The following is a 16,060-nucleotide window of genomic DNA, read 5'->3' as shown; positions in this document are numbered from 1 at the left end:
AACAACGGGAGAGTTTACTCATGATAACATGCAAACAAACAACATGAAAGATGAGCTTGCACCCGTTATTGCACTGATTTGCACAGAACGGGGGAAAACACAGCAGAAAATAATTAGTAGGCAGCGGTTCGTGAGATGTGGGTGATGTTTTCATTTAATTGTTTTTTTTCAATGCCCTTCTCTACTATTGCGTGTTCTCAATTTCATTTGCTTTCCCTTATTGCCGGTCACTTGCTTGTCAGGACAGTGTGCACACATGCTGATAAGGGTTTGAAATCCATCATAGCTTTTGCGACAGTGTTGTGTGATCTTCTACTCGCAGAGAAAACAGATGGAACAGTGCATACAAGATGATTAACACATTTCTGAAGCAGCAACCACACTATTAAAACTGCTACTATCACCTGTGCAGGTGAGAAGAAGTGGACAGCTGCACTCTCAGAGAGATATAACTTACATCATGGACCAGCAACTTCTAACTTTGTGGTTAAAAATTGAAATGAATAGGCATGGCATAGATTCATTTTAAATAATAATTAAATAAAATTAAATGTTTAACAATGCTTTAAACAAAAAATATAGGCTATATATAATCAGTTGAAGTATGTAATAGTAGCCTATTCAGTGTTTTTTGATAGAGAACCAATATTTTGTTTTTTCTTGTGCTTTTAAGATATTTTTTTATTATCAAATTGTTACCCTTTCAATTGTAATCGAATCGTGAGGCAGGTGAATATTCACACCTCTAGTTTACATGCAATGCAAAATCAGAATAATGGGCAAAAAAAATTATAGGTGTGCAATTTGGTTTATACTTAAACCGTTTATGACCTTATCCCAATAAAGGAAAACCGTTTAAGGTCTTTCCATGACCACAAATGTTCTCAGTTTAATAAGCATAATTGGTGTAAAATCGTACATGTAAATACACTCATTAATTATTTGCCGTGTAAATTCAGCTGAAATTCAGCATAAAACACTGGTGTGAAGGCTTTTTCCATAGATGTATAAAGTTAATCTAAGCTTAAATATGAAAAAAATTATCTTATTCTTAAATTCTAATATACAGAAATGGTGAAACAAAGTGAACAATGTATGAATAAGTGCATCTGCTAAACTGTACTATTCTGTCTAATTACAATAAATGCTGTAGATTGGGAAAAACTACTTTCAAAATAAGACATACTTGTGAAAATCAAGAGACAAAGATTCAGTTTAAGACATCACTATATCAAAACTAAGCTCAGAAATCCTTATTCATAGATCTGCCTCAATATATGACAGTAATTTGGGGATTTGTGGTTAAAATAAATGCACCACGGCTTTAAGGCCAGCGATTACATGCTGCTCCCTTAAACTACCTCTTACGTTAGCATAAATATAGCATAGGAAATCATATGGACCCCCATTTAGAAAGTCAGATCAAAGTGTGATGCAATGAAGTGGGGTGTGCCTGCAAATTTGCAATTCACAATTTACACTGTAAAATGAGCTGATTAGAAAACATTAGCACATATCTCTGAATGCTTACCGGAACCAATCACATTCTCCTTGAAAAGAGAGATAGACTGAGAGAGAGGAGGAAATAACGTAAGTATCCTTCTCTGCAGATTAGTGTGTAACGGCATGCTAATACTGTAGGAGAGATTGTTGTGTAAAGATGCTGCAACATGTAATCAAAGTGCTTCCTATTTTCCCCTTCATCAGCTGCCTGCCACTATGGCTGCTTACTGGAGGAATCCAATTTAACTCCCCCACTCCGCCAAGAGATGGTATTGTTTTATTTTATGTGGGCTTTGACATTTCTCGCCATTAATAAAGAGCAAATCTGGGAAATGTTTACATAAATATGCCATTAAACTCTATTATAAATTAGAAAGGACATATATTTTGGTGTCTTTTTTTATTTTGGGGGAGATGAGTGATTTGCAGGGGGTTATAGGGGTTGATCAGGATTGGGACAGTGGAAGATATCGGTGTTATTTAGGATTTTCGCAATGTCCAGAACGTTTCACACATCATGCCAGACAGATCATTAAACCCTATAATAGTACCTTCTAGCAGTGGTTCTCAACTGGTTCTGCTTCAGGACTCAAGATTTTATGTTGGATACCAAGTGGCGACTCAACACAGTTTCACAATTATTTAGCGTACAAAATGTTTTTATTTTTGTACGCTTTTATTTGGAACACTAAAATGTATTAAAGGGATAGTTCACCTAAGAATGAAAATTCTCACATTATTTACTCACCCTCATGACAGCCCAGGTGTGTATGTTTTTCTTTCTTCACCAGAACACATTTGAAGAAAAATAGAATAATATCTCAGCTCAGTAGGTCCTTAAATTGCAAGTGGATGGTGATTCGATTTTTGAAGATCCAAAAACAGCTTTTTTCCAGACCAGCTTTTAAATTAAACTAATGTGACAATCGCTTTTGGTGTGAAAAAGATCAATATGAAAGTACTTTTTTATCATGCTTCTGGTCAGGAGTAGTACGTGCGGGCGACATTATTGCATTGGCACGTGACACACAGCTGGAACAGCAGTGCTGTTTACAAGAGATTAGGAGGAACGCTGTTTAGAAGCTTCATTGGTTTTGGTTTAGATCTGCATTTATCTGTTTCTTTACTCACAGTGGTGCGTTTCTGTGTTTATCCTGGATGTCTAAACCGAGTGGAGAATGTGGGATTACGTCCGTATTATAGCAACGGTACTACATCCCACGAGAGACCGCATGAACTCCACCCTCTTGTGAAGCTTGCCGGAAGTGACGATTTAGAGTTAAAACGTACTTCAATATTGATATTTTTCGCATCTAAAGCGATCATATCACTTAAGGAGAGATTAATTAACAGCTGAAGTCGTATTGATGACGTTTATGATGAATGTCTGTGATATTTGGAGCTTCAAAAGTCAAATCACCATCCACTTGCATTTTAAGGACCTACTGAGCTGAGATATTATTCTATTTTTCTTCAAACGTTGTGATTGGCACAAACCTGTAGTTATCCTTTCTTTTACCTTGCATAGTTTTATTCATGATTTTCTATGATAAGAGCATGTCGTGCAACTAGTTCAAGTTGGTGTCACGGTTCCGGATGGTCCACTGGGTTCTTTCAGTGCGTTTTCGTTTTCCCTCGTGTGTTTTCCCTTGACATGTGGATGGAGCAATTATCATTTCCTATGAGATGCTCATTCGTGTTGCTCATGATGCAATCACCCCACCTGTTTCTCTTTCCCACAGTGTATATATTCTCCTTTGTGTGTAATGACTAGTTGCCTGATTGATTCATTGTTATTTCGTTGCAGTCTTGACATCTAGTCGGTGTTGTTTTGTGTGCTTTCCCAGTTTTTCCAGTGAGGATTTCCCCTTTGGATTTATTGCTCTGTGGATTATCTCCAGGACTATTGATCTCTGAACTGTTGCTTCATCTGTTGTTTACTCACCTCACTGCCATTGTTTCCTGTCTCCGCTATTCTCAGCCTGGGTGTCTCGAGCTCGCTGCCATCACTCATCTGTCAACTTTCTCATCTCTCGTGCTGGTTCTACAGTCTTCCTTCCATTTTGAATTGATCAGTGTCTCAATAAAGTCAATTATCATTTCCTTCTCTCTGCATTTGGGTCCTTCCTTAAACCACACATGACTGACATCTGCCTAATTTGACTCTTTCCTAACTCTGCATTTTATTATTTGCGTTTAGATTTTTTTTTCCTGCTGTCCATGACCTTTCAGAACCACCAGTTGAGAACCAATGATTTATAGCATTTCTCATTGGCTAGATAATTTTTTTTTTTTTTTTTGTATCATTAAAAATGTCATATAATCAAACTGAATTTTACAATCCATGCCCCTTAGAATATGTCACTGATTCATCGGTGTACAAAACTATACAGTAGATTAAAGACAAAAATATGCCATATTTGGAAATCAACAAATAAAATATTGTAGAATTTGTTCCAGAACATCGACAATTAATACTGTAGAATTAGTTCCAGGTTTAAATCTGTATTTAATAATTATTACAGACTTATTACACTTTTTAATCTATTTAAGCCATAAACAGAGAGAATTAAAGGTGGAGTAAGTAAATGGTAAGTAAGATGAAAGTAGATATTTGAACTCAACAGCAAAACAAACACACCCATCCCTTCAGAGCTCCTTCAGAAGCTCCACCCCAAATTCATGCACGCTGGAATAGAGTTGTGTGGATCGGTCCGATCCACTTTATATATTTTCCCATTTACAGAGCAAGGGCTGTGCACAAACACCAGATTTTTTTTCAGTGCACACACAGAATGGACAGGTAGTGGACCGTGAAGAGATATTTGCGTAATTTGACAAAAAGTGTATTGGATTAAAATGACTTACTCCACCTTTAAAGGTCACCTTCATCACTACTGATCCATCATTTTGGCTACAGTGTTTAAGGCATGGTTTAATAAGAACGTCAATCAAATTAAAGTTTAAAGCAAACTCCAGGAATGGTGCAGAAAACACTGCAGGAACAACATACGGAACAGCGTGTTAAAATTGCTTCTGTGAGCTCAGCAGGGCTCTGGGAAAATGGTAAATTTCAGGAGAAATTTAATAAAAAAGAAATTGGCTTAAGATTACTCAGCACTTTGCTTCTAGATTAGTCTCCCTCCTACCCTTCAAATTGCACGAGTTGCTTTCAGAGTGATACAACATTCTGACATAATTACATTGTTGAAGGTGAGGCTCAGTAGAAATGGCTCGGTGCTGACACAAGATGATTTTCCAGCGCATCCAAATTTACAGACAGCTCACTTTAAAGCCAACGCTCTTTACCATTTGAGGGACCAGTCAAATAGAAAAACCTTTTACTCTTAGACAAAAGGTTGCTGATTGCCATCCACAATTAAATCGCAAGAGTCATTGTGACTCCAATCCGAAATCAGTGCTTACAATGTTCTTTAGAGAGTTCAACATGAAATCCAAACTGAGTCTTTTATCCATTTTTAATGCATGTTTCTGGCCTTATTGTGAACGATTCATTGGTGTGCTTTATGCAAATCAATATTTTGTCTTTTATCGAAGCATAAAAATGTCTTCTTCCTCTGAAATGGCTTTTCTTTCTGCTGATGTCTCTCATAGAGGACACATTAGAGAAGTAAAATGGGTTGCAAACAGGCTTATGTGTTTACTTTAATGACAGACATTACTAATGGTAAGAAGTACACACAAATCATTCCTAAATCATATTGGGTTAATTAAGCCGTTTGAATGATAGTCTGATCGTCCCATTAGGAACATCCATTGAGAGAATATTGAATAATTGTCTATTCCAATGTTTAGCATATTTTCATAACAATGTGACAAGCTGCAATATCAGAGCAAAGTCGTCCTCGGGGTGTAAGCAGCTGCGTCCCACCCTCCAAAATTACATGAGCGAGTGAGAAAAAGAAAGAAATGAAAGTTGAAGCATTGATGATAACTCGTCTGCTGTGTCTGTAAACAGCTATGTGCTCACTGTTCTATCAATAACCTCTCGGTTGCAGGGATCGGTAATTAATAGGTTAGTGACCTGGAAATAATGTCCTCGTTCAAAGATCTCCAAATGTCCGCATAAAAAATACAACATCAAATTAGAATAGCAATACCACGAGGCAGAGTCTTCCAGCTATAGATCTATTGATGCTCAAACACACCCTAGGGGCACATTGGCATGATAGTCATGGGTTCACTGTGTTCTCCATTAGAATCTGGCTCTGTCGTACAGAGAGGTCAAAGTTAATCTAAATACATATAAAAAATACATAAATGCATATAGACGCGTTCACAATTTATACGATAATTCATATGGGGTCGTGGTCCAAAAGTCGAGAGCATGTTGAATTGTTCATTCATGACATTGACGATGTAAACTTATTTTTCTTAATACATATTAAATTTCACTGCATGTCAGATAAACAACGAATAATAATGAAAATATATATTTGTAAAATTATATTAAATCTGTATTAATGAAACAGTTGTATTCATGTGGATTACTGGGATCCACTGAACACTATTGACTTCAGTACCCAGTGGGGGGGTTGACCTATCATGAAACAGTGCCACGGCAGCATATTAATATTTGATGCACCAATACACCCCTTGGAGAAAATAATTTGGACCGCTTTAAATATGCTTGTTATAAAACACAAATATAATGCAGATCGCTCATGGCCTGAGAATAACTGAAACTTGATACAATTTCAAAAGTAAACATTCACAGTGCCACATTTCATTATAAACATACATATTAAGCCGCATAAGACAACTGCGAATGATAAATGAACCAAACTGCTCCTAACGAGAAGTACTAACCAAAGAAAATGCTAAAGATATTGAGAAGTCATAATAAGCCACTGATGTGAACAACAGCATCCGGCAACTATAGATTTTGTCTCTGGTTATTGATACCAGTCATGAAGCTATTAGGTTCTAAACCTGTATAATTGTATTTCTTTCATGGAACACAGAATCTGAACTGTCAAGCTTAAAAAATGTTAAAAAAGCACCATAAACGTATCATAAATGTGTTCATATGACACAAAGTCTTCTGAAGTCATATTATAGCGTTGTGTGAAGAACACACCAAAATTTAAATTTGTTACCACTTTTATGGTGCTTTTTGTCATTTCTTTGGCTTGATAGCAACAGCCTGAATCACCTTCATTACATGGAAAATAGAGGCTGGGAGATTCTTATTAAAATAAATCACACTTTGTATTTTAACAAAGAGAGTCATACAGATTTGGAACAACATGACAATTTGCATTTTTGTGTGAATTATTCCTTTAATAAGTCCCTACAGAACAAATTCCATTTTAAGGGTAAAAAGAAGACTATGTTGGATAAGCAGAGCTGTGTTGTAACACCAGGCTAAGATTATTACAATTATCGATACGCTGCAGGGACATATGAGTTATCGAGTTATAAAAGGACAATGCTGACCTTGCTAAACTCAACTGTAATCACGATAAGACTAATCTGACCTTTGTGACTATATATTATTCTAAAAAAAATATATATGCATTTCGGCACTGAAGAGATCGTCATTTTATGTGACTGATTTAAAAGTTGAGACCTTCTTTGCTTGTAAAACACTCAAATAAGCCATAAAGTGAGACTCTTCTCCATTTCCATCACTGCCACTACCCAAAGTGATTCAATGAAACATCACAATGTCATTTTCAGTGCTGGGTTTTCAAATGAAAACAAAAATCTTTAATAATTTCAAAATACAGTGTAAGAATTGATTTCTATACAGCACACACTTGGGCTGGTGATCTGATCTGAAAGGGGTTTGTGCCATAGGAGAGATAGTGGAGGGTTATACATCAAACACACATATTGATTGATACCTAAACTGCTCTGAATTTAGAGTGAATGCATATGTATGCTCACAACATGTTACTTCTCTGGTCGATAAAACTTTCCAATGCATTCCAGCGCTTTAATATTTATGATAACAGCCAAATTAAGTAAAAGCTTTAAAATGCTGGGAGGTAGCATAATTGACAATTCCATTGAAAGTGCAGGAGGGTTTGTCAATATTAATTTTCTGGATCCCAAAAAGCGTCCCAACTGATAGGTCATTTATCCACACAGCTGGGATCAAGCGCTCTGCAGTCTAATCGACCCCTACCTGACCCTCCAGGGTATGCAACAATGGCCTCGACCTTTAACCCTTAAAAGCAAATTACCTCATCCTGTGAAAATGATGGATCAAAGCCCACAGAACTTCATGCTGTTTCATCCCCAAAATTGAGGTGTCTTTAAAATGAAAAGAAAAATCTTGATTAAGCTGATTCTAGCCATTTAAGTTATGTTTAAATTGTTTAAGAAATGTATAACTTAATCAGAATCAGCTTTATTGCCAAGTATGCTTACACATACAAGGAATTTGTCTTGGTGACAAGAGCTTCCAGTGCACAACATTACAAAAAACAATACAAAAAAAGCAGCAAGACATAGATAATAATTAAAAAAAAATCATACATATACGTACATACACACAGACAAACACCTATGTAACAAATCTGTTATATAAAGTACAAAAATAAAGTATGTTATGTACAGTCCAATGTATGTAATGGCAGAAGAGGATATGTTGGATAATATAAATAGACTTAACTGTGTATTGCACATAATTATTGCTCAATCGGGCGGCTTTAACCGTTTATGAGATGGATAGCCTGAGGGAAAAAACTGTTCCTGTGTCTGACGGTTCTGGTGCTCAGAGCTCTGAAGCGTCGGCCAGAAGGCAACAGTTCAAAAAGGTAGTGGGCTGGGTGAGTGGGATCCAGAGTTATTTTTACAGCCTTTTTCCTCACTCTGGAAGTATATAGTTCTTGAAGGGGGCAACCAATAATCCTTTCAGCAGTCCGAACTTTCCTCTGTAGTCTTCTGATGTCTGATTCCGTAGCTGCACCAAACCAGACAGTTATTGAAGTGCAGAGGACAGACTCAATGACTGCTGAGTAGAACTGCATCAACAGCGTCTGTGGAAGGGGTGGCAGGAGATGTAAATATTTGTGTGAAGTGAAGGTCAGAGTGGGTGTGAGGTGTGAGACTGGGCCTTTCGAATCTGCAGTAGAACACATACAGGTCGTCAGCCAGTTGTTGGTCCACAACGGGGTTGGGAGTCCTGTAATTAGTAAGTTGTTTTAGGCCTCTCCACACTGATGCAGGACCGTTAGCTGAAAACTTGTTTTCCAGCTTCTCAGAGTAACTTCTTTTAGCCACTGTGATTTCCTTATTCAGTGTGTTCCTGGCCTGATTGTACAAGACTTTATCCCCACCCCTGTAAGCATCCTCTTTGGCATGACAAAGCTGTCTGTGTTTTCATGTGAACCATGGTTTATCATTGTTGAATGATAAAAATGTCCTAATAGGGATGCACATGTCCTCACAGAAAATGATGTATGATGTAACAGTATCTGTGAGCTCATCCAGGTCTGTAGCTGCAGCTTCAAAAACAGTGCAATCGAAGCAGGCTTGTAGTTCCCACACTGCTTCATTGGTCCATTTCTTAACAGTCCTTACTACTGGCTTTGTCGATTTTAATTCCTGCCTGTAGGTCGGAAGAAGATGAACTAGACAGTGATCAGACAGCCCCAAAGCTGCACGTGGGACAGAGCGATATGCATCCTTTATTGATGTGTAGCAGTGATCCAGTATATTCCTGTCTCTGGTGGGGCATGTAATGTGCTGTTTGTATTTGGGCAGTTCACGTGTGAGATTTGCTTTGTTAAAAACCCCAAGACTAATAATAACTGAGTCCGGGTATTGTTGTTCTGTGTCTGTGATTTGATCAGCCAGCTGTTGCAGCGCTATGTTCCCACACGCGTTTGGAGGAATGTAAACACACACACCAATAAACGAAGAAAACTCCAGCAGCGAGTAGAACGGCTAACTGTTAATAAAGAGCACTTCCAAATTAGGACAGTACATCCTCTTTAATGTTGTTACATCTGTACACCAACTTTCATTGATGTAAAAGCATGTTCCACCGCCTCCCGTTTTCCCCATTAACTCCGCAATGCAATCCGCTCTGAACAGCTGAAAACCTGGCAGATGTAATGCGCTGTCTGGAATGGCTTCACTCAGCCAGGTTTCTGTGAAGCACAGTGCAGCAGAGTTTGAAAAGTCCTTATTTGTACATGTGAGGATATGTAGTTCGTCTGTTTTGTTAGGAAGAGAGTGGAGATTCGCTAGATGAATACTCGGCAGTGCAGTTCGAACGCCACGCTGACGGAACTTTACCAGCGCACCGGCTCGTTTCCCTCTCTTGCGTCTTGTAGCGCATTTAAACAACATAGCTGCGCCTCCGACTAAAATGTCCAGCAAAACGTCAGAATATTCAAAAACCGGAAAAAGATTATCTGGTATGTGCTGCCGAATGTTCAGCAGTTCGTCCCTGGTAAAACTGACTAGAAAAAGATTACTAAACAAAGGACAAACAAACAAAAATAGCAAAAGAATTGGAGTGCTCCACACCGAGGCAGCTATCTGCGGTTCCATCATTGTTTCATCTGCGACGCCATCATTAGGTTCATTAATTGAGCTACAGTACCTTAATTCATTGCACTTTAAAGGAATATTCTGTGTAAAATGCAAGTTAAGCTCTATCTGCAGCATGTGACATGAGAGTTACCACAGAAAATAAAAACAAACAAAAAATGCCTGTATAGAAATGCAGTATCAATGGAAGTCAATGGGGCAACCGTTTGCTTTACACTTGCCCCATAGACTTCCATTGCATGTGCAAACTATCAACAATTATTTGTCATTTCAAAATTATTGTATGTGGTATTCAACAGCAGGCCACAGATGCTATCAATAGAGCTTAACTGACATTTAGTCCAGAATATTCCTTTAAGGTTAAAGTCTGAGAATGGAGAAGTATCCTTTTCAGCCTTTAAAATTGTTAAATTTTATTGCACAGCAGGTTCAAGAGCATACTGATAAAACTCACCTTTTTTCTTCAAGAAACCTTTTCTGGTGGTTAATGGACTCTGACGAACTTTCTGGTTTTGTAAAAACCTCACTGCCGTGGCAATCTGTGAAGGGAAAAAATAAAGACTTAAATTAGTGTGAAACGAGCTACAGCGACTCATCAGTAAATTACCTTCTTGGCTTTAAGAAAGAAAAAAACTTCATTGTAAATGAGAGAAAGACTGAACAATTCTTGCAAGGCAGATGATTTATTGTACATTTCCAACTCTCTGTGGTATATCATCAGCCAACTACAGGAACTCTTAAAAAAACTTCCCTCTCCCAATAAGTATATAGAGGCCAGACCACCAAACCACTTTAGAGATAAATCTAGGAAATGAGTGAATCAGCAGTTATAAAATTATCCCATCAAGATTTGCTGAACAAATGGGGTATGGAGTTTAATTTGCCATTATCCTCTTTAAGACAAACTCCTGGCCTTAAGTGAGCAGGGACTGAAAATCTATACTTAATGCTGAAGTGCCCATCTGTATCTAATAACTGCAGAATACCTGGCTAAAAACTTCAGCAATTCTTAAAGAAGAAAATGCATTATGATCAAATAACCTAGCTGCGTATTGTAATGACTTAGTGTTAATGCACTAGAAAATTAAATATCCCCAGAACACATGTAGTTGGAAGTGCAGCGCCATTCTCATCGATTCCATTGCGTTTCCCTTCAAGATGCACCTTGATCTGCCACTTTAGCTTGCTTGCCTTAGAATTAAAAAAGGTCTCTTGCTCAAACACCATTATAGCATGAATTTGAAGTGCAGACTCTGAAGTGGAGCTTTTAAAGAACAGATAAACATGAAATAACATCTGGAGATAGGGGGAAACGCACACTCAAGGATAAAGCCGAGCTGCCTCGTTATCGCACCTGTGGTCCCAGTGATTCAATTGTAAAAGTCATCCCTCTAATAGGTTGAAAGGTTTTGATTACTGTTCTTTTTCTTTAAGCGGCAAAAGATAAAAAGTGATTGAGCATGCTGTCTGTGGTAATCCGTTTTGGGTAATGCATTGCATATACTAAAGACCTGTTTCAATCCAAAAGAATTGCATTTTGAAAATAGGCTGAGAAGAATGTGTAATAGTCGCCCGGCCGAGCACCCGTATATAATTCTGTGGTGACAAATTAAGACAGAGTGAGTCGGGACCTAGTTTTCCTTTCAAAAACGCATCATATTGATTTCAGCTTAAATTTATGGGGAAGAACTTTGACTTTGTTGGCGGAATAAGGAAGATGAAAAGGGGGGCATTGCCAATTTAGGGAACAGCATGAGATTATGATTACGATAATTGAAATAACCTAGCGGACAGGTTGCATTTGTCTTAAAATACAGTGGGCTTCAAATGTCTTGTGAAAATGCCTCTGTTTTACATTTTTCTGATTTAAAATGTTCACATTTATTGATCAATTTATTATCAGCATAACACATTGAGTGAAAAGCTGAAGTGAAAAAGTAACAATACAAGAATGACTAAGTATTTGGTATGTCCTCCTTTTGCTCTAATGACAGCAAGCACTCGAGGTGACACTGAGTTTGTGCACAACCTGATGATCCATGTTATTCAAGCATGATTTGAAAATGCTCCAAAGAGCATCTTGTGTTTTTCAATGGAAGCAATGGAATCTGAGTTAAATTAACATGGTCAATTTCACAAATACTTATTTGATTACCAACCAAGAAATAGTTCAGATTCTTAAATATTTATAATTCATTTTGTCAAAACATTTCATTATTTTGAATGAGTCAAAATCCTAAAATGTTGCTTTTTCCAATTTTAAATCAGATTTATAACTGTGGACTAATTAAGTCATGATTGAGTGTCTGCTAAAAACACAACCTAAGTCACATCTGTTTTCAGAACGCATCAGAGACAATTTCATCCTGTACCACCATGATATTAGCATGACCTTTAGTGTAAAAGCATTACGCAAGAGGTGTGAAAAGTTCTGGATCTCTATTTAGGCTGAAGGATTATAAAACCCACTCATCCGGAACCTTTATTGTGACAAGCAGATTGAAGCGTTTGCATAATCGAACCCTTGACGAATGTTTTATCATTTAGAATATAGTCATTTTCATAATCCGACTACATTCTGGGAAGTCTTCAGAGCATGAATTGTAAGTGAACATTTTTATTCATGTATTTGAACGGATGAGGGGTTTGAGTATTAGAAAACGTGTGGTTGGTGAATCACACAATAAGTGCTTTTACGATCTACAAACACATTTTCAGCCTCTTTTCATTGTTATATTGCCCACTCTATAAACATCTCGTAAATTGCACAAACAATCAATTTCCTTATTCGCTACACAAAAAAATGATGTCAGACCATGGCGCGGCGCGTATACAGTAAATCACATTTTACAGGAAAACAAAATTCGCAATTGAGTCACTGCCAGCTAAAAACTATGTGGAGGGATGTTTCATTTAAGATTATAAAGACAAGGGGGTCAAAATCACAGCTCTCTGTATTGAAATACGACTCCTATTTGTGATTGAGACTAGCTTTTACTTGAATAGAAGGGGCACAGCGTTCTTGTAAACACTTCTTTAGAAAATGGGATCAAAGTGGGATAACAAATGAGGTCCATGTCCATTTATTTTTCAAGAGTGTTACGTCTGTTCTTCAGGGAGAAGAAAAGTGCTTTTCTTTGCAGATGACACGACTGCTTTATGCAAGTTCCACCCAGACATCTCAATCAATTATAACCACATTGCGCAGATTTTAGTCTTGTCTACTTATTGACGTATAGATCACCCTCGTTGTCGTATAAGGTAGCAGCGCACAATTGTGCTCTTAAGGGGGAGATCTGTATCTCTGCATGTCAGTACAAGGCACATTGGGTTTGGCAAGCAAAATATTAACTCAAATTAAAAAGGTGGGCACATGTTTCTTTGCCGAATACCAGTAAATACTCTTTGTTAATCAACCATTATTTTCTAGTGTTTCTTGTAAGGCTAAAGTTGCTAATGCACGGAAAGTGCTCCCTGTTCTAACCAATAATCTTTACAAATGAGATGAATGATCTAGTGTCAGGTGCTACCTAAAAAGTGGTGAAAACTCAATCATAGGGGCCGAGCAACATTAAGGGCCATGTCTGGAGACATGCCTGCCATTGAGCATGATGACTGGACAAGGTCTTGCAAATCGCACGCGTTGGTTATTGAGTTTGGATCGGACCGAGTTTTAACAGAGCACTTTTCTCTCACACTCACCTTAAATTTGGAGGAGGTGGTCGTTACCCTTAACATGAGAATATTGATTGGCTGTGGAAAGCCAAGGCCCTGACTCTCCTTATTTGGATATAATGGGGGGAAGGAAACATATATATCCTATTAGAGAAGCCAAAATTTTAAGGCCAAGCTCTTATGATTCTTTGTTCATTTCCGTCTTGTGGAAATTGGATTAAAGTTCAATATTAAGTCTAAATAGAATCACCAGGCAAGCTTATAGCAAGTTGGATTTTTTCCCCCCAACATTTATTATAGCATTTAAAATTGAGCAGATTGAATCAACAAAACCAGTCAAAAGTTTGGACACACCTACTTATTCCTTATTACTATTTTCCACATTTAAGAATAATAGTAAAGTCATCAAAACTATGAAATAAGACCAACGGAAGTATGAGAATTATGTATTGACTACAAAATTGTTACACAAAGCAAAACAATCTTATATTTCATATCCTTCAAAGTAGTCAGCCATTGCCTATTTTAGAACTCTGCACACTACTGGCACTCTCTCAACTAACTTCATGAGGTATCCAACTGGGACTCTTTAAAAACAGTATTGAAGTACTTCCCAACCTGGACATCAGGCAGCGTTACATTCCATGGCAACTATTTCATTTCAGAAATCAGTTTGTAAAACAAAATTTTAATTTTGTAAAGAAATTCATATATAGGCTAATTTGTACATATATATATATATATATATATATATATATATATATATATATATATATATATATATATATATATACAGTGGGTACGGAAAGTATTCAGACCCCTTAAATTTTTCACTCTTTGTTATATTGCAGCCATTTGCTAAAATCATTTAAGTTCATTTTTTTTCCTCATTATTGTACACACAGCACACCATATTGGCAGAAAAACACAGAATTGTTGAAATTTTTGCACATTTATTAAAAAAGAAAAACTGAAATATCACATGGTCCTATGTATTCAGACCCTTTGTTGCGACACTCATATATTTAACTCAGGTGCTGTCCATTTCTTCTGATCATCCTTGAAATGGTTCTACACCTTCAATTGAGTCCAGCTGTGTTTGATTATACTGATTGGACTTGATTAGGAAAGCCACACACCTGTCTATATAAGACCTTACAGCTCACAGTGCATGTCAGAGCAAATGAGAATCATGAGGTCAAAGGAACTGCCTGAAGAGCTCAGAGACAGAATTGTGGCAAGGCACAGATCTGGCCAAGGTTACAAAAAACTTTCTGCTGCCCTTAAGGTTCATAAGAGCACAGTGGCCTCCATAATCCTTAAATGGAAGACGTTTGGGACGACCAGAACCCTTCCTAGAGCTGACCGTTCGGCCAAACTGAGCTATCGGGGGAGAAGAGCCTTGGTGAGAGAGGTAAAGAAGAACCCAAAGATCACTGTGGCTGAGCTCCAGAGATGCAGTCGGGAGATGGGAGAAAGTTGTAGTAAGTCAACCATCACTGCAGCCATCCACCAGTCAGCGCTTTATGGCAGAGTGGCCCGACGGAAGCCTCTCCTCAGTGCAAGACACATGAAAGCCTGCCTGGAGTTTGCTAAAAAACACCTGAAGGACTCCAAGATGGTGATAAATAAGATTCTCTGGTCTGATGAGACCAAGATAGAACTTTTTGGCCTTAATTCTAAGCGGTATGTGTGGAGAAAACCAGGCACTGCTCATCACCTGTCCAATACAGTCTCAACAGTGAAGCATGGTGGTGGCAGCATCATGCTGTGGGGGGTTTTCAGCTGCAGGGACAGGATGACTGGTTGCAATCAAGGGAAAGATGACCCTAAGCACACCGCTAAAATAACGAAGGAGTGGATTCACAACAACTCCGTGACTGTTCTTGAATGGCCCAGTCAGAGCCCTGACTTAAACCCAATTGAGCATCTCTGGAGAGACCTGAAAATGGCTGTCCACCAACGTTTACCATCCAACCTGACAGAACTGGAGAGGATCTGCAAGGAGGATACCCAAATCCAGATGTGAAAAACTTGTTGCATCTTTCCCAAAAAGACTCATGGCTGTATTAGATCAAAAGGGTGCTTCTACTAAATACTGAACAAAGGGTCTGAATACTTAGGACCATGTGATATTTCAGTTTTTCTTTTTTAATAAATGTGCAAAAATGTCAACAATTCTGTGTTTTTCTGTCAACATGGTGTGCTGTGTGTACAATAATGAGGAAAAAAAATGAACTTAAATGATTTTAGCAAATGGCTGCAATATAACAAAGAGTGACAAATTTAAGGGGGTCTGAATACTTTCCGTACCCACTGTATATATATTTGTTATTTTTTTTAACAAAAG

At 37.7% G+C, this 16,060-nt stretch overlaps 1 protein-coding gene across 1 annotated transcript in view; it reads right to left on the bottom strand.

Moving 5' to 3' along the window:
* pex14 (peroxisomal biogenesis factor 14) overlaps positions 1 to 16,060 on the bottom strand; it is an 83,504-nt gene that overhangs the window by 39,332 nt on the left and 28,112 nt on the right. The window contains exon 3 of the mRNA XM_052105267.1: positions 10,490 to 10,574. Within this exon, the coding sequence (XP_051961227.1) occupies positions 10,490 to 10,574 (85 nt within the window). The remainder of the gene's footprint in view (positions 1 to 10,489; positions 10,575 to 16,060) is intronic.

This window comes from Xyrauchen texanus, chromosome 35 (assembly GCF_025860055.1).
Source record: "Xyrauchen texanus isolate HMW12.3.18 chromosome 35, RBS_HiC_50CHRs, whole genome shotgun sequence".
NCBI classification, from domain to species: domain Eukaryota; kingdom Metazoa; phylum Chordata; class Actinopteri; order Cypriniformes; family Catostomidae; genus Xyrauchen; species Xyrauchen texanus.
Note: the sequence above shows the minus strand (reverse complement) of the source record. Positions and strands in the feature narration are given on the sequence as shown.